General features: G+C 40.1%; 1 protein-coding gene across 1 annotated transcript in view; it reads left to right on the top strand.

Moving 5' to 3' along the window:
* The first annotated feature begins 8,900 nt into the window (after nt 1-8,900).
* Nucleotides 8,901-22,690, top strand: part of sorcs3b (sortilin related VPS10 domain containing receptor 3b) — a 61,226-nt gene continuing 47,436 nt past the window's right edge. The window contains exon 1 of the mRNA XM_061745840.1: nt 8,901-9,675. Within this exon, the coding sequence (XP_061601824.1) occupies nt 9,010-9,675 (666 nt within the window). The 5' untranslated portion in view covers nt 8,901-9,009. The remainder of the gene's footprint in view (nt 9,676-22,690) is intronic.

The raw sequence follows: 22,690 nt of genomic DNA on the forward strand, positions 1-22,690 counted from the left end.
AATATGATTGGCCAGGATATTTTTCCTTTTTGTGTAATCCCATTGTTATCATTATTATCCATCTACCCATACTGCCTTGTTCCTATTATAAGGTCAGGAAGAACTGCTGGAGCCTATCCCAAGAAAAATATAAACAGAGAATAACTTGTCAAGTAGTTTGTGGTGAGTGTAGGGCTGTAGCATGTTTCACTGTTGTATTCCACCATTGTGACATTACTCCAGCCCCTATACATGATAGAGCGAAACCTTAGGCTGCATCAGCCGAGCATCGTCTTGGCTGAGTTGACTCCTGCTTTCGGCTGAACAGTCCTTTGGCAATGCTTCAAAAGTTAAATATCTACTTATTTTATTTTGTTCAGGAATTATGTTGCTATTAAGGTTGAAATATTTACAAAACTGATTAAAATAAATAAATAAAGTCAACATTTCATGGGTTGAAAAAGCTTTGCAGCCCATCTACTGCTTAAATTCATCTCACATTTTTTGTAAATAAGGTCAAACATAGATGACTTCTCTGTGTTATGCACTTCATGCAAGGAATTAAAATTAAATCCTTCCGATGAGATCTCATCATTAAATGGGGTCTCATGAAACGCTTTACTTATGTTCAAAAAGAGGCTGACCCGGACTCATGATTTATTGTATTTTATACAGTTCATTTCTGGCCTCCAGCACAGAACTTTACTTTCTTCATACACTAAATGCACTAAAACTGACTTGACATAAGTAAAGACATTTGGCTGCATTCCTTTCCCTCTAACCATCACCGTGTTTCCTCACGGAAACTCTCGCCTCAGCTCCCGGGGCTCCAGCTTGGAGCATTATTGTGTCCCCTCTCGACACTAATGACAGCTGTAGAGGATTCTGGAGGGAAAACTTCTTCACCTTAAATGAGCCCTCTGTCACAGGTACCTTACAATACTATCTCACCATGTACCTGTACTGTTATTTCCTTTTATAGCGTTTGCCTTGAGGACTACGGTCCATACGTGACCATTAAATCAGAATCTAGAGTAAGTGTATTTCTGTGCTTGGCACTATGAATTAGGCCACCACAACAGTCAGTGTGGTCACAACTAATCAGCTGGTACTCCACTGTCATATAATTATCCTCTCATAATAGCCATGCTGCTCGATGCATACCACCTTAAATGTACCAGTTTTAACTGTTTTGTTTCATGAAGTTTTGTATCTGCTTAGTGACATCTACTCTTCTATGCAGTCTAGTTTATTTTCCTCATGCCAGGTAATATAAACATGCCTGATTCTCATTTTCGTTGAAGAGGTATTCCAAATCTCTCTTCAAATTGGCTTAATTGAGTGTAAACGCAGTTATTGATTATTCTTTTTTAATATTTTAATCCTAGTTTTATCATCATTTCAAAACATTGCAGATGTGTTTACTACAGATCTAAACCTTGTGGCTGCCACATTTCCCCTGTTTGTGTTCCATAGTGATTTGTTGTATATAGAGGTACCTGTCAGCAGAAAAACAGTCGGACTGAAAGACGGCTCCCGTCTCACCAAGTCGGTCAAAAAAATACTCCAGAACACACCAACCTGACGGCGACTGGAGCGTACATTCTGCGGTGCGCAAGGTGTAATACGTCCCCAAAACTGCAACCAACGCTAACATGTGATGTAGCCCAGAAATAAAAGGAAAGAAGAACATCCGGAAATGACGGATCGCTCTAGTCTAGTCGAGTTCTGAACAGAGCCCGCCGTCATCAGTCAGTGATTTCACTTCTGATAGAAGTCAAGGAGGATTGAAAATACGATGGCTAATAATAAAAATATACTGGTGTTCACAACACAGTCAAACACAATCCAAATCCAAACTGATGCCATGAGGACTGTAGTGTAGCATATGTGCCATCACTGTTTATCTAGTATGTTGGCAATCGTCATTTCTGGTTAACTTTGATTTGCTAGTCAAGGGCTACCACTCCACCAATCAGATTGGTCATAGAGGCCGACGGATAGTGGCCAATTCTACATGTCGAATCAGCCAAAATGAACGCTGAAGGAAGACTGCACAGGACACACCAACCCGACTCAGTCACCGACTTCGCCCGACTGCCCGACGGCATATGTGTGTCCCGGCCTTAATGTTACCCCTATTTCATGTTCAGTTTATCTGCCTGCTGGTGGTTTTGACCCCGTAGTTTCACTATTCCAAGATACTGTACAGGGCCATTACTGCATATACAAGAACAAAGGATAACACTCTAATTTTTAATCATCTAGAAATGATCTTATAGTAACTGCTTTTCTTAATTAGGTATGAATGAAGCAGCACAGGGCTAAAATTGAAGCAGCACATGCAATACTTTTTTTCCTTTTTCCTCCCAGAATCATGGCAGCTGTGTGTGATATACAAGTTGAAGAGGTTGAATAAATTGTGTTGATATCTTGCTCCTGTGCTCATCAGAAAATAAGGCATCGCACGCAGAGATAGAGACACAAATGAGGAAAATTATATTTTCAGTGAAAGGGCTAGGGATGTATATTGCAATGGCAAACTATGCTAAACTACTCCTCCCACTGCGATTTTAAAATGCCTTTCTTTCATCTGGACGGTGAAGGAGGTACAAAATAAGTGTTTTGCCATCTGCAATAAAAGAAAATCTCTCTTTTTAATGGCTTGGGCATAGCACAGTTGGGAGTGCACCTTGCTGTTCATCTCTTGCGTGCAAGTGCAGAATGTCTGGTCTATGGCCATTATGGTTCCTGCTACTGCATGTGCGTCCTCTCCACCGGGATCACTGAAATGTTGGTACTAACAATCCTGGGATGCAGACAGCGGATGCACAAATGGGATTTTGTCCTGAAAGCTTTAGAGTTTGCTTTCTGTCCTCTGTGGGAGCGGAGGTTTGGTACAGTTTGCAGAAACAGAAATGAGATGATTACAGCTGATAATGTTGCTAATGATCTACACTAGGGAGGCTAGCGCATGAAATTGAATGAGCTACACTGATGTATGCAGTTTTCAGTCTGGTCTACTCATCTTTCCTTTTCCCTTTTTCACCTTGACCATTGTTCAGATTTATGTAGAATCTGAGATGTTCTCCAGCCATGAATCTATGCAATATTGCTCGTTATAGTCTAAGCACTCACAGGATGTGGGTTATGTACGCAGACAGACACATTAAAGCTCTGTCCCCAGATACTTCCTTATATAATCACAAATGCTCAACTTCTCTTTCTTTTTTCTGCATTGCTCACACACACATGCTCACACCAGGAAGTAAACAACAAAACCACAGAGTGCTCCCAGCCCAAGGTTAGTACAGATTAAAAGATCTGTCATTGATGTAAAAGGCTTCTTCCTCTCCGGTCTGTCACACGTGTTTGGGAACAACCCACTTCATTTTAGCAGCATAATGGGTAAACGGAGTGTGATCAGTCCAATTACCCCCTCACTGCAGAGGCGTTCTGGTGGGAATGCGAGTTAGCTGTCTGGCATGCACCGGAGTTGCAACAATAGCACCTGCTACCCAGAGCCCTCACTTGTATGAATCTCTATTTGTTTGTACAGGCGTGCTAAAAAATGGTGACCGTAAAGTGAGGCTTCAGAGGAGGATGGCACCGCTGCCGGACCCTCTGATTGCTGTTTTTCACTGCATTGTCTGTGAATTTGTGCAAGCTTAGAAAGCGTCTTTTACAACAATGAACTCCAATCCCTGTTTTTCAAGAGGCCTTGCTCCTGCTTTGCAGCTTTCAAGGTCCGTGCATTTTCTGATTCTCTCATCACTGTACAGATTGTTTTACAGCTCATTTTAACACTGAGATAGTCTGATAGATCACTCATATCTTGAAAGATGTAGGGTTGGAAAACAATCCATAAGACCTCCCCATTCAAGGGACTTTACCAACAGTTGCTTACCAAACTGTCTTAGCATGCAGTTGGTTAGCGCTATAAACAAACAGAGCAACGAAAAAGGTGATGGAAATGAGTCAAAGGGAGAGTGTGTTGTGTTGAAGAGTATAATAAACTTTTGCTGTAGCGTGTCGGCAGAACAGCAAACACATCTGTTTTGCAAAGGAATGATTTGAGTGCTGTCTTCTGTGCAATTTTGAAAGAAAAAAGTCGGAATCTTTAACTGTTGATGCCAAAGCAGATTCAAACAGCCGTTAATCCTCAACTGCAGCCATCTACACTGTTTACATCCAGATCACCTCATTGGTCTGTGTTCATTGTGCAGAGCCCGCCCGGAGACACTCTACAAGAAAAGACAGATTTGATTGTCTCCCCAGGACATTTGGACATAGTTTATGAGCTCCAGCAGATGGTAGCTAGATTTACATTCAAAGCTAATTTAAATTTTGTACAGTACGTGTATATTTCTAAGCTAACACTGAGAGCCACAGGACATCAACTGTCAGGTTGTTTTTTTTTTCTTTTCCTTTGCTGGGAGTGAATTAGTGCCAACTTTTTTTTCCCCCTTTTAGATTTGCATCTTCTGTATTCATTGAAACTTTATCTCTGTTTTATTTTGAGATTGGCTGGCCTTCTGCACCGTATGGCGCTTTTGCACTAGTCCCGCCTCCGCCCGGCTCGGCTCGGTGCAGCCCCGTCTTGCACGTTTGCACTAGGGGCTGAGACGGGTAGAGCCGCTCCAAGCCGATACTATTTCTGTAACCATTCTGGCGAGGTTCTTTGCGGGCTGAGCCAGGACTATTTCTGACGTCACCACCCTCCTCGCCACTGATTGGTCGGGGGGCCGGCAGACGTTTGAATCAGGAAGCGGGAGTCAGCGCGAGAGCGACCCGCGGCTCGCAGCGATTTTATTATAAAGCGCAAAACGTCTGTTTGGTGATCCAGCTCTGAGGTGCAGATGTTCATAAACCTGGTGGCTGTCGAGAGAGTTAAAAAAGGGATGTAGACGGGCTGTTTTACTCTCAGCCGCTCGCGGCTCCAGCTGATTTCTGATCAGCGCCGATATGAACAAAGCGGTTGCGCAATCGAGTACGTCACAGCAGCTTCACCCCAACCCCCCCCACTTCTCACCTGGCTGTGGAAAAACAAACGGGTAGAGGCGTGACGAGCCGAGTTGGGCCGAGTAAGTCCTAGTGCAAAAGTGCCATTATGTATCTTAACTCTATACTACTTTATACTACTATTTTTTATGTTATACCCTGTATATTCTGTTAAGTCTTTGTGTGTGTGTGTGTGTGTGTGTGTGTGTGTGTGTGTGTGTGTGTGTGTGTGTGTGTGTGTGTGTGTGTGTGTGTGTGTGTGTGTGTGTGTGTGTGTGTGTGTGTGTGTGTGTATTTTATTTTAGATCTCATGTTGAGAGGTCAGAGTACTCACAGCGGTGCTGGAATAGGCATCTTATCCAGATCTTGAGCCACATTGCAGCTGCGTACCATTTAGAACAATTTGGGAAACAGTTGTCAGCATAATATCCAGACTCAAACCTTTGATGATCATCAAACTCATCTTCACCCACACTTTTCATAATAGTTTGATTATCCAAGACATATGCAAGAAACATTAGACAGATAATACCTGTTATGATGATTTTCTTTCATTTTCAGACAATTTATCAGTCACATAAAATTATGACTGAGCTCAAATTACAACTGCAACTTCCACTTTACTTTTATGTTTGAATAATTTCATCCCAAAATTATACAAAACTCTGTATTTATAGCTGTTGCGATGAGGTGTGAAGAAAAACCAAATGCAGGAGATCGTGAGGCAGCGGGACTAACAGGCATCAAGAAAGACTGACAAGTTGACAAGCGTCAAGAAGACTGCAGCTGGAGAATACAAACATGGAGCAGCAATGCAGCGGTTTAGCAATGCACATGCCATACCGCTTGACCCAGCAGCACACTTAGGGCCTGATTTACTAAAGGTTTGCGTGTGTAAAAACGTGTGCAAACTTGACAGCACCCGCAAAAAAAAGTGCCAGCTGATCTACTAACAGCGTGCAAAGAGGACTGCGCCTCTCAAATGCGCAAAATAGCACACGCAATTCATTTAGTACTTTTGCCCTGATGAATAATCAATATGGGGCGTACCCGCCAGAAATCGCTAAATACTGGGAGGGGAAGATGCAAATTGGGCCATTTACCACGCGCAATGAGATTTACCAAGCCTGAAAGTTTTTGCGTGGATTGTGATTGCGTCTGTATTTAATACGTTCGAAAGGAAGGTGCTAATCTCCACATGCAAAAGGAGAAATATTTTATTTGAATGTTAAATCGAGTATTATTCAGCAAAAGGTTGCCACAGGAGGCACATTCATTTTTTTATTTGTGATAATAAATAAATCACGTGTTTTCATGGAGAAAAAAGTGTTTCTTATTGTGCGCCTGTTCTGCAGTTGTCATACCCCGGTGTTGTGCCGTATTCAGCACCCCTGCCGTGAAAAGCACCCCCTCGTCTGACAAAAATGATATTCTCATTCCGTGTCATGTTCTGTTTAGCGTCCAGTTTTGTGTTAATGATTCATGTTGAAATGCGCTCATGGATTCCACAATAGTCGTACTTTCCCACAATCACAGTCACAAAAATCGGGTAAATGGTTATTGATGTCATTAATTAATAGCCTGCTTACTGTGTTGTCTTCCATAATATTTGTAAATATATATAATATAAACTCCTAAGTATGTGTTTGTGTGAGTGTGTATATATAAATATATTGAAGTGTCAGTGTGTTGTTTTTTTTCTTGGTCTACTTATCATTGAATATACGAGGGGGTGCTTTTCACGGCAGGGATGCTGAATACGGCACAACAATTTGCCTCTTCCACTAATATCTATAACTCCAACTCGTCAAATTTCATTTTGCGCTTGCGACTATATCCTGCTTTCCATCCAGACTCTCCATGGCGCAAAGTTTGCGCCGCAAACCGTAAGATGCGCAACACCTCATTTAAATACTGAGGTTTGCACCTGTTATCAATTGCGCACGCAATCTTAGTTGATCACCCGCAAAACACACAACAACAGCACGCGCAAACTTTTTCAGTGCACACGCAATTTAGTACTCTTTATTTAGGAACTTAGTAAATCGGGCCCTTAATGTATTCATTTGTTTATTTTTTTTTTGTTGTTTTTTCCTGAAGGGTACATCGTTTTTCTGTGTTTGTGAACATCTATTTTGGTGTCTACAAGACAACTCTGCCACTTTGTGGCTCTTTAAGTCTGAAAATAAGTCTTTCGATCAACAGTTCCTATTTGCAAAAGAGAGTAGAATTATCCAGCTTCGACATCTGTATCTCAATCCAAGTTCACATAATGCTGTATTTACTGTATATTGGAAGTGGCTAGATTTAAATAAAACAATATACTGAAGTGGAGTTGAGTGGCTCACCTGACCTCCACCTCTCCACCACTTAATCCTGCACCTATTAACATAAGTATAAGACCTTGGAAATGATTTCTACTGTGCGTATGTGGTGTTTTAACCAAAGAATGTCATAATTTTTTTATAATAGCTTTTATTTATCTATTTTTTTAAAGAGAGCACCTAATTTGTCTTGTTTTAAGTAAACTTACCTGCCTTCATTTGTTCCTTTGTCTGCGAGCTCGGTCCTCTGCATAACAAATGCACACTAACATGATGGTAACAAACTCCAGACCTGAATTTTGAATATACGAAAATCTTTAAAAATGATCAAAGAAAGAGGAAGTGCTTTCTAAAATGTGCCTTATAAATAAACATTCAGGAGTACTTTGCACTGTTCTACATTTTGGTTAAACCTTAAAATGACACCATTCTCCACAAAAAGTCTGTAACACACAGTAAAGCGGTTCAATTATTTCTCTTACATTTTTGATGTTACTTTTGTCCTTGACGAGGATGGAATTTATTTTCTTTAGTTCTCCCTTGTGCAGCTGTCTTGCATCTGATGCAAACTTATGTAGTGTGTACAAGTTTTAGATCCTCATTACAAGGCATCATAATAAATCTTGCGAATGGAAAAAAAATACCTTTTTTCCTTCTACCAACTGAGAGATGGAGATCTTTATCAGCACGAGTTGTCTTTCAGAATTCTCTTGGCTCCAGCAATTAAAGCAAATTCCTTTCAAATAGCAAATCGATTTTAGAGGACACTCAACTTTCCAAATGTGCATTTTAAATGTCAATTAATTATACAAAATGTGAATGTGCCTATATTAAAAAGGTTCTTGGAAGAATGTTGCCTTATTGGCAACACATCATGAAAAAAAAGATTTTAAAAGGATACATTCAAGGTTTCTCGTTTTCCTGAGATGGTGTGCAGAAAGCCTGTGTTTAGTGTTTAGTTCCATGAATAGCATTCTTATAAATGCTGCACCTACTTGACAGCAGCTTTGAACAATAACAACAGTCTGGATACCTATCAGAAGTCAAGGGTAATTTATTTTAAATGTTCTCTTACGTACAAGCGCAGGTGAATCCGCTGTTGATTGACGCTATAGTAAATTATATATATATTTTTTTATTTGTTTTTTTCCCCTCCAGAGCTGCCATTTCAGAGGCAAAAATCTTACCACAGAGTGAACGGTGTAATGCAAAAACTAAATTACTTTTGCCGTGAGCAGCTCACATCAAGCGCTGCTCTGGATAACTTTTCTACAGATTCATAAAACAGGTCAATAAAACATCCGTTCTCGCAGTAAAAAATGTAGATCGTGAAATAATTCCAAAATGATTCCCCACCTCCCTCCCCTCTTCTCTCAAACGCACTCACGAGCTGGAGTCTAGCAGCTCCTGCAGTTAAAGCCTGAATTATGGTTCCGCGTTAAATCGACGCAGAGCTTACGCCGTAGGGTCTGCGTCGGTGTAACGCGGAACCATAAATCAGCCTTTACTCCACCGTTGCGCTCGTCTGGTGCGCAGCGCCTCCCCAACTGGCCCTCACTTTCACAAATTCCTAGACGCTACTGGAGCTGCTGAACGCTTTCTTGCATGTAAAAAAAAATGACCCCCTGAATATTTCAGAAGTTGAACAGCTCTGCTGCACCATATTTTCCCTCTATTGCTGGACTGTCAGGTTGGAAAAAGCACAATGGTTCTTTGGTCATTTTGGAGTTTTTTTCTTTTGTCTTGCGCGTCGCTCTTTGCCTTTCACCCCAAACATAACGCTCAAGCGGAGGTAAGTTTACCAAGATCAGTCGCGGGATTTCACCACTCTGAGGAAACACCACTGGAGGTACGCGAGACCGGAGAATCCCCGGGTGTCCAAGTCAAACAAAAAGTCAACAAAAGCTCCGAAGTTTTAAGCAGATTGGAACCGGGAGCGGCGCTGAAAACGAGCTTTGGACATCACATACCGAATGGAAAAAAGACACCAGTCGGCATCAAAGCAAACTATCAAAGTGGTCTCAAAATACCTGTTGGAAAGTGTGAAAACATTTCCGAGGAGCGACCTGCAGCGACCGTGATTCCAGAGCGCACGGTCTCCGTCAAGGCTAAGAAGATAAAAAGGAGTGCATCATTGAGCGGAAACGTGGATATGAATATAGGCAGAGAAGAAGCGCATTCCAGGGAGAGGTTCGTGGAGACTGTCCAAGGTGTTTCCAACTCCAGAGTTGAGTACCGTCGTACTGGGGAGGAAGCCCGAGGGTCAAACCCGAAGCAAAGTGAGCCTAATTTGGACACTTCCACTTTTGCTCTGTCGGGAGACTCGGCACACAACCAGGCGATGGTGCACTGGTCCGGACACAACAGCAGTGTGAGTTTCAGTTTGACAAACACGCACTTCATCACAACAGCAAGGTTGTAAAAGAACACTCATTCAAACCCCAGTTATGGTCCACGTTTCTTTGAAACTGAACAACTTAACACGTTTCTTCCATAACAGCACTACATTTTTACGCACGGCTGTTGCAGTGCGCAGGAGGAGGTTTTGCTCCTATATTTTCCATCTAACAGATAGTTTTCCACTGAGCAACATATTTGTCTATTTGCATTCATGGTCGTGTTTTCGATTACTCTGTAAATGAACGGTGGAAGTTATGAATGTTTTCAGCACAATCGCGTGCGTCGTGCGCCTGCAGGATGATTCTGACCGTGCGCTCGCGGTGAAGAATCATTTAACATTTAACAGAGTAGAATCAACAAACTGTTTGTGACATGGACTTTAAATTCACAGTTAACCTTGCACGTAAATTTGACTTGACACCAGCTGTGGGAAGGCGCAGGCATTTTGGCAGCAATCACAACACATTAATTATTTATGAAATAATCAAGTAATGTCTCCCAGGAAGGTGTAGTCGCTCCAATTTAAAGGACTGAGTCCGATCTGGCCCCTAATGCGATGCTGATGAGACACTGTCGAGACTCTGTCAGACCTTTTAGCAGATGAAACATATTTTTGTTATTGACATTTATCTCATACATAGTTGAGAGTTGTCTAATTACATGAATGAATAATACAGTGTTGCTGTCTGTTTGATGTCAAAGTGATTCCAGGCTTTACAATTCAAAAACAGCCCCAAAAGGATTGAGCACAACTTAAATAGATGACAAGATATGCATCTATACACATAACCCTCACACACACACACGCACACACACACGCATGCACACACGCACGCACACACACACCCACACACACACACACACACACACGCACACACACACTGCTGGTACACAACCATTTTATCATCACAAAGACAAAGCCAGGGAGATTTTATCTCACACTATACAGTATACAGCTTGCAAACATGTTTGCGAGCACCAGGATTTATCAGGTACAAAGATCTTAAAACTACTAACAGTCTTGTGCAAAAGACATGAGTTCCTCTGCATTTTTCACTCCAGGTGATTTGAATGATCTTAATCTGCTGGGCAAAATAGTGCATGCCAGAGACAGTAATTTGGGGCCACATCTAAAGATTTTTATGGCTCAGTAAAACTGCAAATATGCACATATTTCTAGGCGTGTCAATATTGGATAGGTTACATAATTCAGTCTTTAATTGCTTTTTTTTAATCCGGTTCATTGTCTGTTTTGCAGTGCATATCATAATCACGCACTTTTTGTTTTGTTGATGCATCATCAGGGGAAAAAAACAGATATGCACCTCATAAAATCTGATTTGTGGATGGATAGTGAAATATGTGGTTGGTTCAGGATGTCTTTACCGTCAATAGCCCTTTCTACCGCATAACACTGTTCACTGGATCATTTCTGATGGGCTTGTCAGTGCAGCCAGTCAACATTTGAAATTTATGTAGTCTGAACTCTAGTCTGTGGTTCCGAAAGTACAAGCGGAACTGCAGAGTTTAAATTAATGGGATTTTATGACTAGATGTTACAGCTCAGGCTATATTAGATGTAAATGACTGATAATAAATTCAATCTTAAAGAGACATTTGAAGGAAAATTACCTCACTCCTGAGGTCTAGGACAGTTCTATCAAATTTTCACTTCAAGACGTTGCCTGTGATTTGGCCAAGATGTCAAATTCCTCAGGGAGTAAAATGAGAAAAATGTTGAAGGTAAAGGTGAAAGCGCCAGCGGTAGATCTTCTGAAGTTGAGATTTGATAAGGAATTTCATCGTGTAAGAGCTCAAATCTGTCTTCCAACTATCTTGCAATTTCTGAGATTGTCTAAGACATCAAAGCCAGGAGTCATAACCCCCTTGGTCTCTGACTTTAAGAGTAATGACATTGATTGGACTCGAGCATGGGAATAAAACAAACTCCACAAATTCCCTTTCAAATTCATGCTTCTTAACTGCATGTACTATTGATGCATGTTTCTTGCAGTTGTCTGTCCTGAATTTGAATAGAACGATGCTACAAAGATTTAGGATTTGTAATAATCAGGGGGGCAGAAAGTAAACTAATTAAGTATACTTACAAAAACACGTGGCTGAGGACGTTGGCGAGGTACATCTATATTTTGGTCCTTTGCCTCATGTGAGAGCTAGAGCCTTGATATGTCTATGTTGGTCATCTCTGTAAACAGCTGCTGCAGCAGATCCCAGGCTCAGGGGATGCAGATCCCTCTCCCTTGAAGGCAGAAGTCTTAGTGTGCATGCCAGGTGGTGATCGGGGAGTTTTTCGCAGCCAAATGATTCTGAGCTCCTGATTGACCATTTTTACAAGCTCCTCACAGATAGCTGACCAAAACAGGGCACTGTGCTAAAGCCAAAGAGAGTAATGAGCGTATTTATTGACTACATATCCCTTGTGCAATTGCTAAATGATGCTATGATTATGTCCTTATACCACGAGAGGAAAGTAGTGATCACAAACATTGTCTTGCTATTACAAATGTGTTTTAAGAGTAGCCACCCGTTGACGAGGCCGGCTGTTGCTTCAGCCACTGAGTAAATCCCTCTTTTTTAGTATTTCTTCTGTGGTGGCAAGAGTCAAACTAATCTATTTTGTAACATTGTCTTTTTGCTGTGACTGTCTGGAAATCAGACAGGCCTCCTATGTCGTATTGTCAACATGCTTAATCAGATTGTTATTGATGCACATAATTTCATTGCTTAACATACAATAAAAAAGGGGGGGTCGTGAAATGGCCCTGGGGACACCTGTCCTTAAAACTGGCTCATTACATAGACAGCCATTCCATTTAACATGCCAGTGTTGGTTGCACAGAAACTCTTTGATCCATAAAATCAAATGGAATGGATTCCCAATTCACAGAGGTGTTTGACCAGAATACTGCTCTGCTACAGAATGATGAAAAGTGCATTTAAAAGAGCTCCCACTGTTGAAGGGCTCAGATAAGGCAAAGGAAAAAAAGTTTTAATGTTCTTTTGTCCCTCTGATAATTTCTCACTTATATATTTATTAATATTTATCCCCAGAACTGCATTTCTTTTGAGATTTTACTGTAAATTTGGATGTAATTGAAGGTAATGTATAACCTTCTAAAGCCATCTAGTCAAAACAAATTTCAATTTGCTCGATAAAAGGGGTTTTGATTCATATTAAGATTTCTGAAAATTACAAATTATTTAATCTGTTGTATACTTTGCATTAAAAAGTTTATTTTCTTGTAATTTTCCATTTCTTAATTCTCAACTAATGCTCATTTTAGTGTCTGATTTCACTCTCTAGGGCTCTCTCTTTTATTCCATTTCAATTTTAGAATTTCTGCTGTAGTGGTGCAAAGCCACATTAAAATGTCTTTTCTTTTTTTTTTCCTTTTTTCCTACCAGCCAGTCTCGCCCTCAACCTGCTTGTCCCCCGAGGTGTCAGCACTAAACACCTGTTCATTAATCCTGCCTGTCTCAAGCCTTTAGGGGTGTACTACCCACTGATGTGATTGTAAGATGCTGGCAGAAGTTGCCACGGTGCACTTCATAAGATTCTCTGGAGCTTTAGCTTTCGGTTGTGGCCACAGCTGAGGAGGATGTTCCCTTTTACTTAAGTTCTAACCATTTTGTAAGAATAGCTTGAGCAATTGTGATATCTATTGTCTTAATTTGTCACTTTTTGATTCAACTTCATTGATGGCAAAAGACATTCTGGTAAATTAAAGATTGTTATTGTGGGAATTTACCATTCACAGCTAGCAAATGAAGGTTAATGTCTAGCATCAAGTCTCAGTATATCCATACTGGGCAGTTACATCACAACTACATGTTATACATTTTTGTTATGGCTCTCATGGTTGTGACAGGCACATACAGCTCAGCACATCCACACTGGATAGGCAAAGTCTGTGTTGTGCCGTTATTTACAGACACTGATCCCCAGAAGTGACTTTGAGGCATTGCATTTTATTAATCAGTTATCTTTTATTTAACATAAACTTTGAATATTGAGTTAAAATTGTCTGATCAGACACTCTACAGTTAGCTTTCGATGACTACCCATCACACTTTGACAAATGACTAAATCTGAAAATGGTGTTTCGGCTTATGTACTCAAGTTTTTATACTAAACCTAACAGTAGCTGTAACCGCAGCTTTCGTTGATGCTTGTCAAGATGTCAGGGAATGAAGGACCCAATGCAGGAGGCTGAGGTGGCAGGAGTTCCAAACTACAAGTATTTTATTAAGCAAAAAGTGCTGCCTAGGCAGATATCTAAAGCCAAAAAAAAGAAGTCCTTCAAAAACTAAAAGGCCCCTAAAAAAAAACAAGCAGGCAGAGAACCTATCAGACAGGCAGAAACACGAATGTCAAAAAACAGAAATTGAAACACAGTCCGATAGGGACACAGGAAGAAACAATATGAACCAGCAGGGAGGAAGGAAAAGACCTGAGGAAATACTGTATACTCACAGGACTTCACAAGACACAGGTGCAAACAATCAGGGCAGATAGGAACAGGGGAAGTCACACCAATAACTAAACACAAAGACCCAGACTTTCAAAAGAAAACAGAAAGAAAAAAAACCAAAACCACAACAAACCTTAATGTGTTTGTGTTGTCAGAGAGGCTATGAGCTTTGATGCAAGATAAAAAGTTCATCCTGTGTAATGCACCAACGCATGTCATCATCTCATTGTTGCTCCTCTGACCTAGTCTTGTTTTTTTAATGTTTCTGTGTGAAGCTTAATGTTGATAATTTTTTTCATATTTTTTCCAACCAAAAATACTACAGTACTTAATAATACTATATGGAGTGGAGTCCATGTTTAAGTCATTATATAATATCACACTATGCAACACAGCTGTCATATTAAGTAAGGTAAGAGACAAAAAGTGACTCGAGACAATTTCTCAAAAGACTCTTACCCGCAAATGCCTTAAATTACTGGAGATGTGCACTCACAATGATCCTTGAATCCTGTATGTAACTGTTAGACTGAAACTGGCCTACTGTATGCCCCCGGCACATGCTCTGCAGCTCCTGCACCAGACTTTGACCTGGAAGAAGCTGATTCAGAGGGATACAGTGAAGAAGAAGAAACAAACAAACACAAATAAAACCTACTAAACTTAAGAAAAGCACTATCGCCAGCTATTGCCCCCCATAACTTACATTGGCAGGTATTTACCTGCACATTTCCATCTCATGCATGTCCAAAGACAGGATTCAGTTTAAATTACCTTGTTGAGGAACTGCTAAACTGTGCATATAAAAGTACTGAATGTCTAGTTGCTTTGTCTCTCATGGAATCTTAGTTTTCTCATTCATTCTTAATTCTCAAATTCTCTACCATCCTTGGCGCTATCTCCTCTTTTGACAACCAACTCATACTTCTCCCAGATGTTCTTCTACACTGTTCCACCGACCTCATTATTGTGTTGCATGTCTGCTGCCTCATAAACCCTGCTGTACTGGATTGTCTTGGGACCATCTTTGCACCCCCTGCGTCTGGTGTCTTGTCTGTTGAGCTAGACTCTGGTCTCTATTGCTCCTGTGCCGACAGGCTGTCCTTGTGCTGCCATGTGTCGTGCCTCTGTGCTATCTTTCTGACCAGCTTTTTCTAGCCACTGGTAGCCCCTCTCAATATTCACCACTCATTCAGTCTGCTGGTGGTACGTGCTGTACACGATGGACGGTTCTCCCTCTTTCTCTCCATCTTCATAGGACTGTGCTTGCCTCAGACATTCATGTAGCAGTTCACCAGTGGGGTGCATCTTCCTGATGTTCTTCTGCATCTTTTTGGGATGGTGGCTTTGATGTTTACTAGTCGCCTGGACTTCTTCCTCCTACTTACTGTTATAACGTTAGAGTCTCAACAGCAGGATGTTGGATATACTGTAAGGTGAAACCTTCCATGAGACCAGCAGGAGAGTATCTGCCAGAGTATTTCTTTTTAGGTTTTACTGTACATTCTGAGGTATATATACGATTGTTGCGCTCTTTTGTCTGTATTTTATATTTTAGCGCACAGACAGTATTCAGGTTTCACCCTCTCTGTAGAAATAATTCAGTGAAATCCCAGTTTTTTTTTGTGCAGCCTTTTTTTTCATAAATCATTTGTGCTTTGGGACCATAATGCATCACATCAACATATCCTCTCAGCACTTCCTCAGCACTTCAAATTTAGTTTTGGTTCCAAAAGTGCATTTTAAGCCGCAAATACAGGGCTGCCATCAGCTTTATACTCAAGCACACTGACGATGCTTGATTTTTCATGTCTCTACATTGTTCTCTGTTGGAAACACTCACACAACTATATGATATTTTATCACTCACATTTAATCAAAGAGACAAAGTGGGTGCTGAATGGTGTTTGATAGTTTTGCATGTGATTAATTAGTTTAATAGCTGTCAGTGTGAGGTAGGCTCATTGTATTTTTGATTAGTTTATGAAAACAAATTTATGCTTTTTCTGTTTGGAAATCACAAAATTCAAATTCAAATTGAACAAATGCTTTACTAATCATCGTAAAGGCAGTCTACTTGCAACTGTGCCACTTCAAGATGGAAGAGTTATAGCTTAAGGTCATGGCTGATTTTATCTGGCTTTTCGATAAGGTAAACCAAGTGATCCCAGTTTGGTAACATTATGTATTGAGAATCACTGGGCCCTGAAGCAGCATATTGCCTGAAGCAACACAGCCGCTACTATCATGTTTAAAGATGACAGGGATTGCTCAGGTGGCAGTCAGCTTAAATAATTGTTTGACTTGGCAGTTTATGGTGACAGGAATGTATTAGTTGCAGGAGGAAAATTGCTTTTCCTATCTTGCGAGTTACAAAAGACTCAACCCAAAGCGCCACACGCGCTGTGCAATCAATGGAGATGATTGAAAACTTCCAAACACAAAATGGCAAAATGACACATTTAGAAAACACAATACTCAGTCAATGCATCCTAGAACAACCCCCTTTAAAATGACTGGTCGCTTTTGTTTTGAACAGTAATAGAGTTACAGTCAAAGTAGGAGGTCGTATAAATGTGCTAATGACTATAAATCCAAATTTAGGCAAAAGTAATGACATTATCAATCCATCGTCTACACATGCTTCGTCATTTTAAGGGCCATTGCGGTGGGCAGTGCAGCAGCGCTGGACAGTTCACCAGTCCATCACAGGGATAAACACATCGTCTCCTACTGAAGTCAATGGCATTCATTTCCAGATAACATGCAGTCATTTTCTGCTTTATATCTATCTTTTCTTAGAAAACTGACCAGTGCATTGAAAAGATTTGTGAGCATCCTCCTCCATGGAAAGTTTGAGTGCCAAACAGTTGATAACTTGGTTTCTGTTGGGTTTCTATGAACCAGTTTGTAACTTTTATGCATCAATTTATGGCAAAAATGCAAAGCATGACAAAAATGCATGCATCCGTTATCAGTTCATAGTATAGTGGAATATAATGCAGGGAAGCTGATACGGTGGATCAACTTTCTTATATAATATTGTACCTGCTGAGTCAACAAAAGAATAGAAGCAGATTACTCGTTTCTCCTCTTTTGTGTATTTTGTTTGGAGGAGGCATTCTCTTTAAATTCCAACCTTTACATGTAGTTCAGGAATTAATGAATATTATTTATAGATCCCTACGCTGAAAAGAATTATGTTTTTTCTCCCCTTTACTACTTTCACTTTCATTAAATGTGTGATGGGATTTACTTTTAAAAATCGTAAAAATAAAATATGTTTAATATGTCCACCGAAGATAAATTAAAGAAGTACACAAGATATTTACGAGATCATTTACATTTTCATAAAAACTATAATCACTTTCTTAATATACATTTTATTTAAGTAGCAGTAATCAGTCAAGTAATTAAAGTATTTGAGAGAGAGAGAGAGAGAGAGAGGGAGAGAGGGAGAGAGAGAGAGAGAGAGAGAGAGAGAGAGAGGGAGAGGGGCATGTAGTGGGGATAATTATGCTTGCTACAAAAGATTCAGTGGCTATATGAGCTCATCTAACTATTTGTTGTATACTTTGGGAATTAAAATATAAATAAATAATATATATACATTGGAGACATTTTTGCAAGTGTGTCTTTTCTTTTTTCTTTTTACTCTTCTAATTTAATGTTTTTCGTTTTCTTTTTTCTTTTTATTTCACGGTTATCTCAGGGGGTATATGTTATTCATTTGTGATTATATTCCAATTTATTTCTGTCATTTTTGTCTGTATGCGCCAGCAAGGGGATTCATGATCTCATTTGTTGAATTTGGTTATTCTTTTTCGGTGCTGAACATCACCTAAATGAATCTTTTTCTGTTTTACATATGTACTGTAAACACAATGTGTGTAGTGTACTATAGGCGTCTGTAGACATCACCCTGTTTATCTAAGCATGAACATAAATCATCAGGGCAGCATGTGGTTAAGTGGTTAGCACTGTTGCCTCACAGCAAGAAGGTTCCTGGTTCTACTCCCGGGCCCAGCAGCATGTTTTCTCCTCATGCTTGTGTGGGTTCCCTCCAGGTGCTCCGGCTTCCTCCCACAGCCCAAAAACATGCATATTAGGTTAGTTGATTATTCTAAATTGCCCGTAGGTGTGAGCGTGCATGTTGTCTGTCTGTATGTGTGGCCCTGTGATAGACTGGAGACCTGTCCAGGGTGTACCTGCCTCTCGCCTGTAATGAGCTGGGATAGGCTCCAGCAGACCCCCCTGGCCCTGTACAGGATAAAACGGGCATAGGAAATGGATGAGTATAAATCAAAACTGGATGAATAAAATAGATGAAGCTGATCATCACACGCTACAGGTACACAGTTCTTGTTAAAGGTGGATTTTATGATGCCTGGAAAATTTGCAAAAATGAGAGAAATGTTGAAAGTATCCAGCCTTTTCCTTCTAATCAAAAAAACACATCTCCAAAACCAAACCTTCAGATCACATGGATGTCCAGTATCAGCTAACTACCGAAGGATGTGAGTATGAAAGGTGAGCCAGACAGGTCAGCTGCAAACCAGAGATGGCATTTTTTGGCAGAGAGAATTTTCCTCATGTTTTGCCAAGTGAAAATCACACATTCAAAGAGAACTGCATTTCCATCAAAATGTTGATGGAAATGTCTAGGAAGGAGTCACTCTTACGTCCCTTTTGTACCTTCAACTGTTTCCACTGAGGAAACACCACACCAGTATGAATTTTTACTTGGTTTACTACAAAATCCAGGTTTATTTATCTTTCAACCCACACTGGGTTTTTGTTTGTTCCAGGCCACCAAGCTTAATTGCTATGTCAATGCAACTTGTTGCCGATATAACTAAAACTAATGGCAGCCTTTACCTTCTTCCTACAACAGCAGTCACATGGACTGAGATATCCCTAATTGAACGTAAACATCACAGAAACAGGCAGAAAGTCCCGATGATTGCTAGTAGGGGCAAAACACATCATTTCCCTCACCTCAAGTAAAATTATTATGTCTGGTTTTCATAATGCTCCAGGCTACACAAATGACCGATGTTTCACTCAGAGCAGTTATTTAATTATTTATTATCGGAATGTAAAAATGATTTTACCCAATAAAATGAAAAATGACCCCTGTAAATGACCATCCTCTCAGTTTTTGAAGCACATTTTTTGTTGTGATTTTTTCTTTTACCCCAGTTTACTATCATACTATCAGATAATGTTAACATAATCATATCATCACCAAAATTTACACACATTTGCCACATTATCAACCTCATCTGCTAGAAATTAAATTTACAAGAGCAGGTAAGTTTTAAAAGGACCGGGTTGTACTTTTAATGTGCAAATGCTCACTACACATGTTAAATAAAATCTAACTGTTCAACTTAACATATGCTAATTGCAACAAAAACATGCCAATACCTATTTAATATATGTTTACTTTCCAGATTACCCAAGAGTCAAAATATAAGCTCATTTACTGTTTAGATACTTTGGTTATAGTACATGCTGCTTTTAACAAATTAGGAATACAAAACAACTTAAGAAAAGCTTATCTGTGGCTAAATATGAATTCAATAGTCATACAAAGAGATAGAATTAGTTGGATTTGAATCAGCATCACTAATCCAGGAAAAAGATTTCTACCGTGAGAGCAAGCCAAGGCCACCCCTGAGATGAAAATGTTAGCCCTTTCAAGGTTTCTGTTGCAAATTGACTTTAAGTGTCCTTGTAATGAACTAAAATTAAATTAGGTTTTATTGGAGACTTTGTTCACGTCCTGTCATAGTTCGTTAAAATGTTTTGAAACAAACAGCCACAGATTTGCTGGGCTGTTGGAAAATGCACATCTTATTTGTCAAACACAAATTTTTGCGCAAATTATCACAAAGTGCCAGGAGGAAAACTGACCAATCAGATCAAATAAAAGGTAGCTCATATGAGCAGACGTGTTCTTAGTGCAAGCACTTTGCTTTCTTTAGAAAACAAATATCCCCCCTTACAATTCCCATATACACACACACACACACACACACACACACACACACACACACATACATGTTATCTCTTTGTGAATTCAGAATTGGGAAAGGACAGACAAAACTGCAATATTTGGGTAATGTTCATCTCGTGGAATGCATCTCACGGCATTTTTGCCATTCAAGAGGGTATGTTTAGGTGGAGGACTTCTCTTGTAAATGTTCAGTTTGGACACACAACTGCCTTTGGCCCCAGCTCACCCCCCTACAGGCAAATACCGACCCATTAAAAGCTAAAACTGTAGGGGCATGGTGGCGCAGCTGTTGTTGCATAGCCTAATTGATAACGGGTTAACACCAGGAAGAGCAGAAGTAGTCTAGCTTCTGTACCTTTTGAAGGTGTGCTATGTAACGTGATCATTTAACACCAAATGGGGTCATTTCATCAAATGAAAGTTAATGTTTTAGCCCCACCTGGTATGTTCCATGTTCATACTGTTTCAGGAGTTGTGGTACCAAGCGCAGGAAACCTGGAGAGTGGACTAATAAACAATGCCCTTAATTTTAATTGAAAACTCGAGACAAGCAGGAAGATGGACAGAGAAATGGGCAGAAAAGATGAAGGACAAACAGGGAAACAGTGTCAGACAGGAGTTTATATAGACACCAAGCAAACAAGACACTCCAAGGCTAACAAGGAGCAGGTTGAGATAATCAGGACGCACCGAAGCAACAAAGGAAGCCACACCCCAGGGAAGGCACTTTCAAATAAAAGGGGAATTCTACAGAATTTCAAGAACAAAAAAGCCCAAATAAACCAAGACAGAAATTCAAAGGAGGAAAACACGGTGAGGAAACAAATAAGTCTGTACCCAAAAGCCCGAGACCATGAAAACAATAGATAATGTAGATATAGATAATATATATATACTGTATATATATATATATATATATATATATATATATATATATATATGTATATGTTTGAATGAGAAGGTGTGTCCAAACTTTTGTTCTATACTGTATATTTTTTTTCTTTTTTTATTGCTCCTTCTTTTTGACTCTGGACATATTTGTTTTTCTTTAAAAAAGGGTCTTGGTGGTGGAGAGGCAGAATGTTCACCCTTAACACTTGTAGGTAATCAATAGTGCAATCTGACACACTGCATGATTTGATAGAAACTCGGTCGCCCAACACAACACATGCAGGAAAGGAAGCGTAGCTATATGTAGAGCATGAAATATTTAAAAGTTGACTAATAGTAGAAACAGAAACTGTTTCTGTAAACGTTGGTAGAAACTGCCTGAATTCCACTGTTTGGCTTATGGTTTTTACCTGCCATTGGTTATGTAATAATTGCTCAGGGGTCATGTTCTGGGTATCTGGAAAGTGCCTAGAGATAACTTGTATTGTAAGAGATTATGTATAAATAAAATTGAAATGAATTTATTTGAATGGTTTGTTCAGAACAAACAAGCAGAAGTAAAAGAAAGAGAACAAACATGGATTGGTGAGTGATGGCAGCAGATCGTCTGTGCAACGTTAAGCAACATATGAGTAAAATATGATCAGTTTAAAAATAGTTACGTAATCAAATTGTAGTATTGCACATACTGTCTATGTTTGCGGCATCACTTCCCTTACTCCCTGCAATCGAGCCCATTCCTTGCTCTCTCATTAGCTAATTTACATCGGCAGTCAGACATTGCTCATTAGAGAACATCTTTAAGCTTTGAGCTTCACACATAATAGCTGAGTGCCAATGGGTGAACGCCAAATACTCACCAATTCAGCCACCGGCCAGTCTTTGAAATGGTTCCCTCTTGGAAGTAATTTCAGCATGGTTGACATGAGCCCCTTTTACGTTGGTGGATACCCCGCGTTTAACATGTGGATGTGGCGCGTTGTCTGTCCTTTTTACACTGAGTGGGGGTGACGCGTCGAGTCGGCCCTGCGAATAACTTGCCTCCGAGGATGCACTTAACCGCGGGTCAGGGCTCATGTAAACAGAACTAACTCGCGGTGGCGGGTCCCGGGAGGGACTTGTTGATCACCTAACCTGAGTACAACCCACCAGGGGAGTGTTTTGTTTTCTTTTTAAATTTAATATAATTTTTTCAAAAAACAAAAAAAACAGCAGATTAGAGTAACAGCAGCAGCAGAACGTCACAGGTGGGGCCTATATTTGCAAGATGAGTAACTGGGGAGACGAGGAGATCCGCGAGCTACTCAGCCTCGGAGCCGAGGATGCCATAAACCAGCTTATGTCCAGAACCATAAAAGATGGTCCATTGTTTGAACAACTGGACACAGAAATGACAAACCTGAACTTTGTTTTGTAAATTATACAAGTCTGATGGTGTATTTCATCCTGCTGATGTAGGGATAACACGTCATTCTACACGCCCATACATCCATATGTGTCACAGCATTTAGATGTCTTCTAAAATTGAATTCAAATTTATCCTTAAATGCTGTTTCTTGTGTTCCACATTTTTAAAGTCC

The sequence above is a fragment of the Cololabis saira genome, chromosome 17 (genome assembly GCF_033807715.1).
Source record: "Cololabis saira isolate AMF1-May2022 chromosome 17, fColSai1.1, whole genome shotgun sequence".
NCBI lineage: Eukaryota > Metazoa > Chordata > Actinopteri > Beloniformes > Belonidae > Cololabis > Cololabis saira.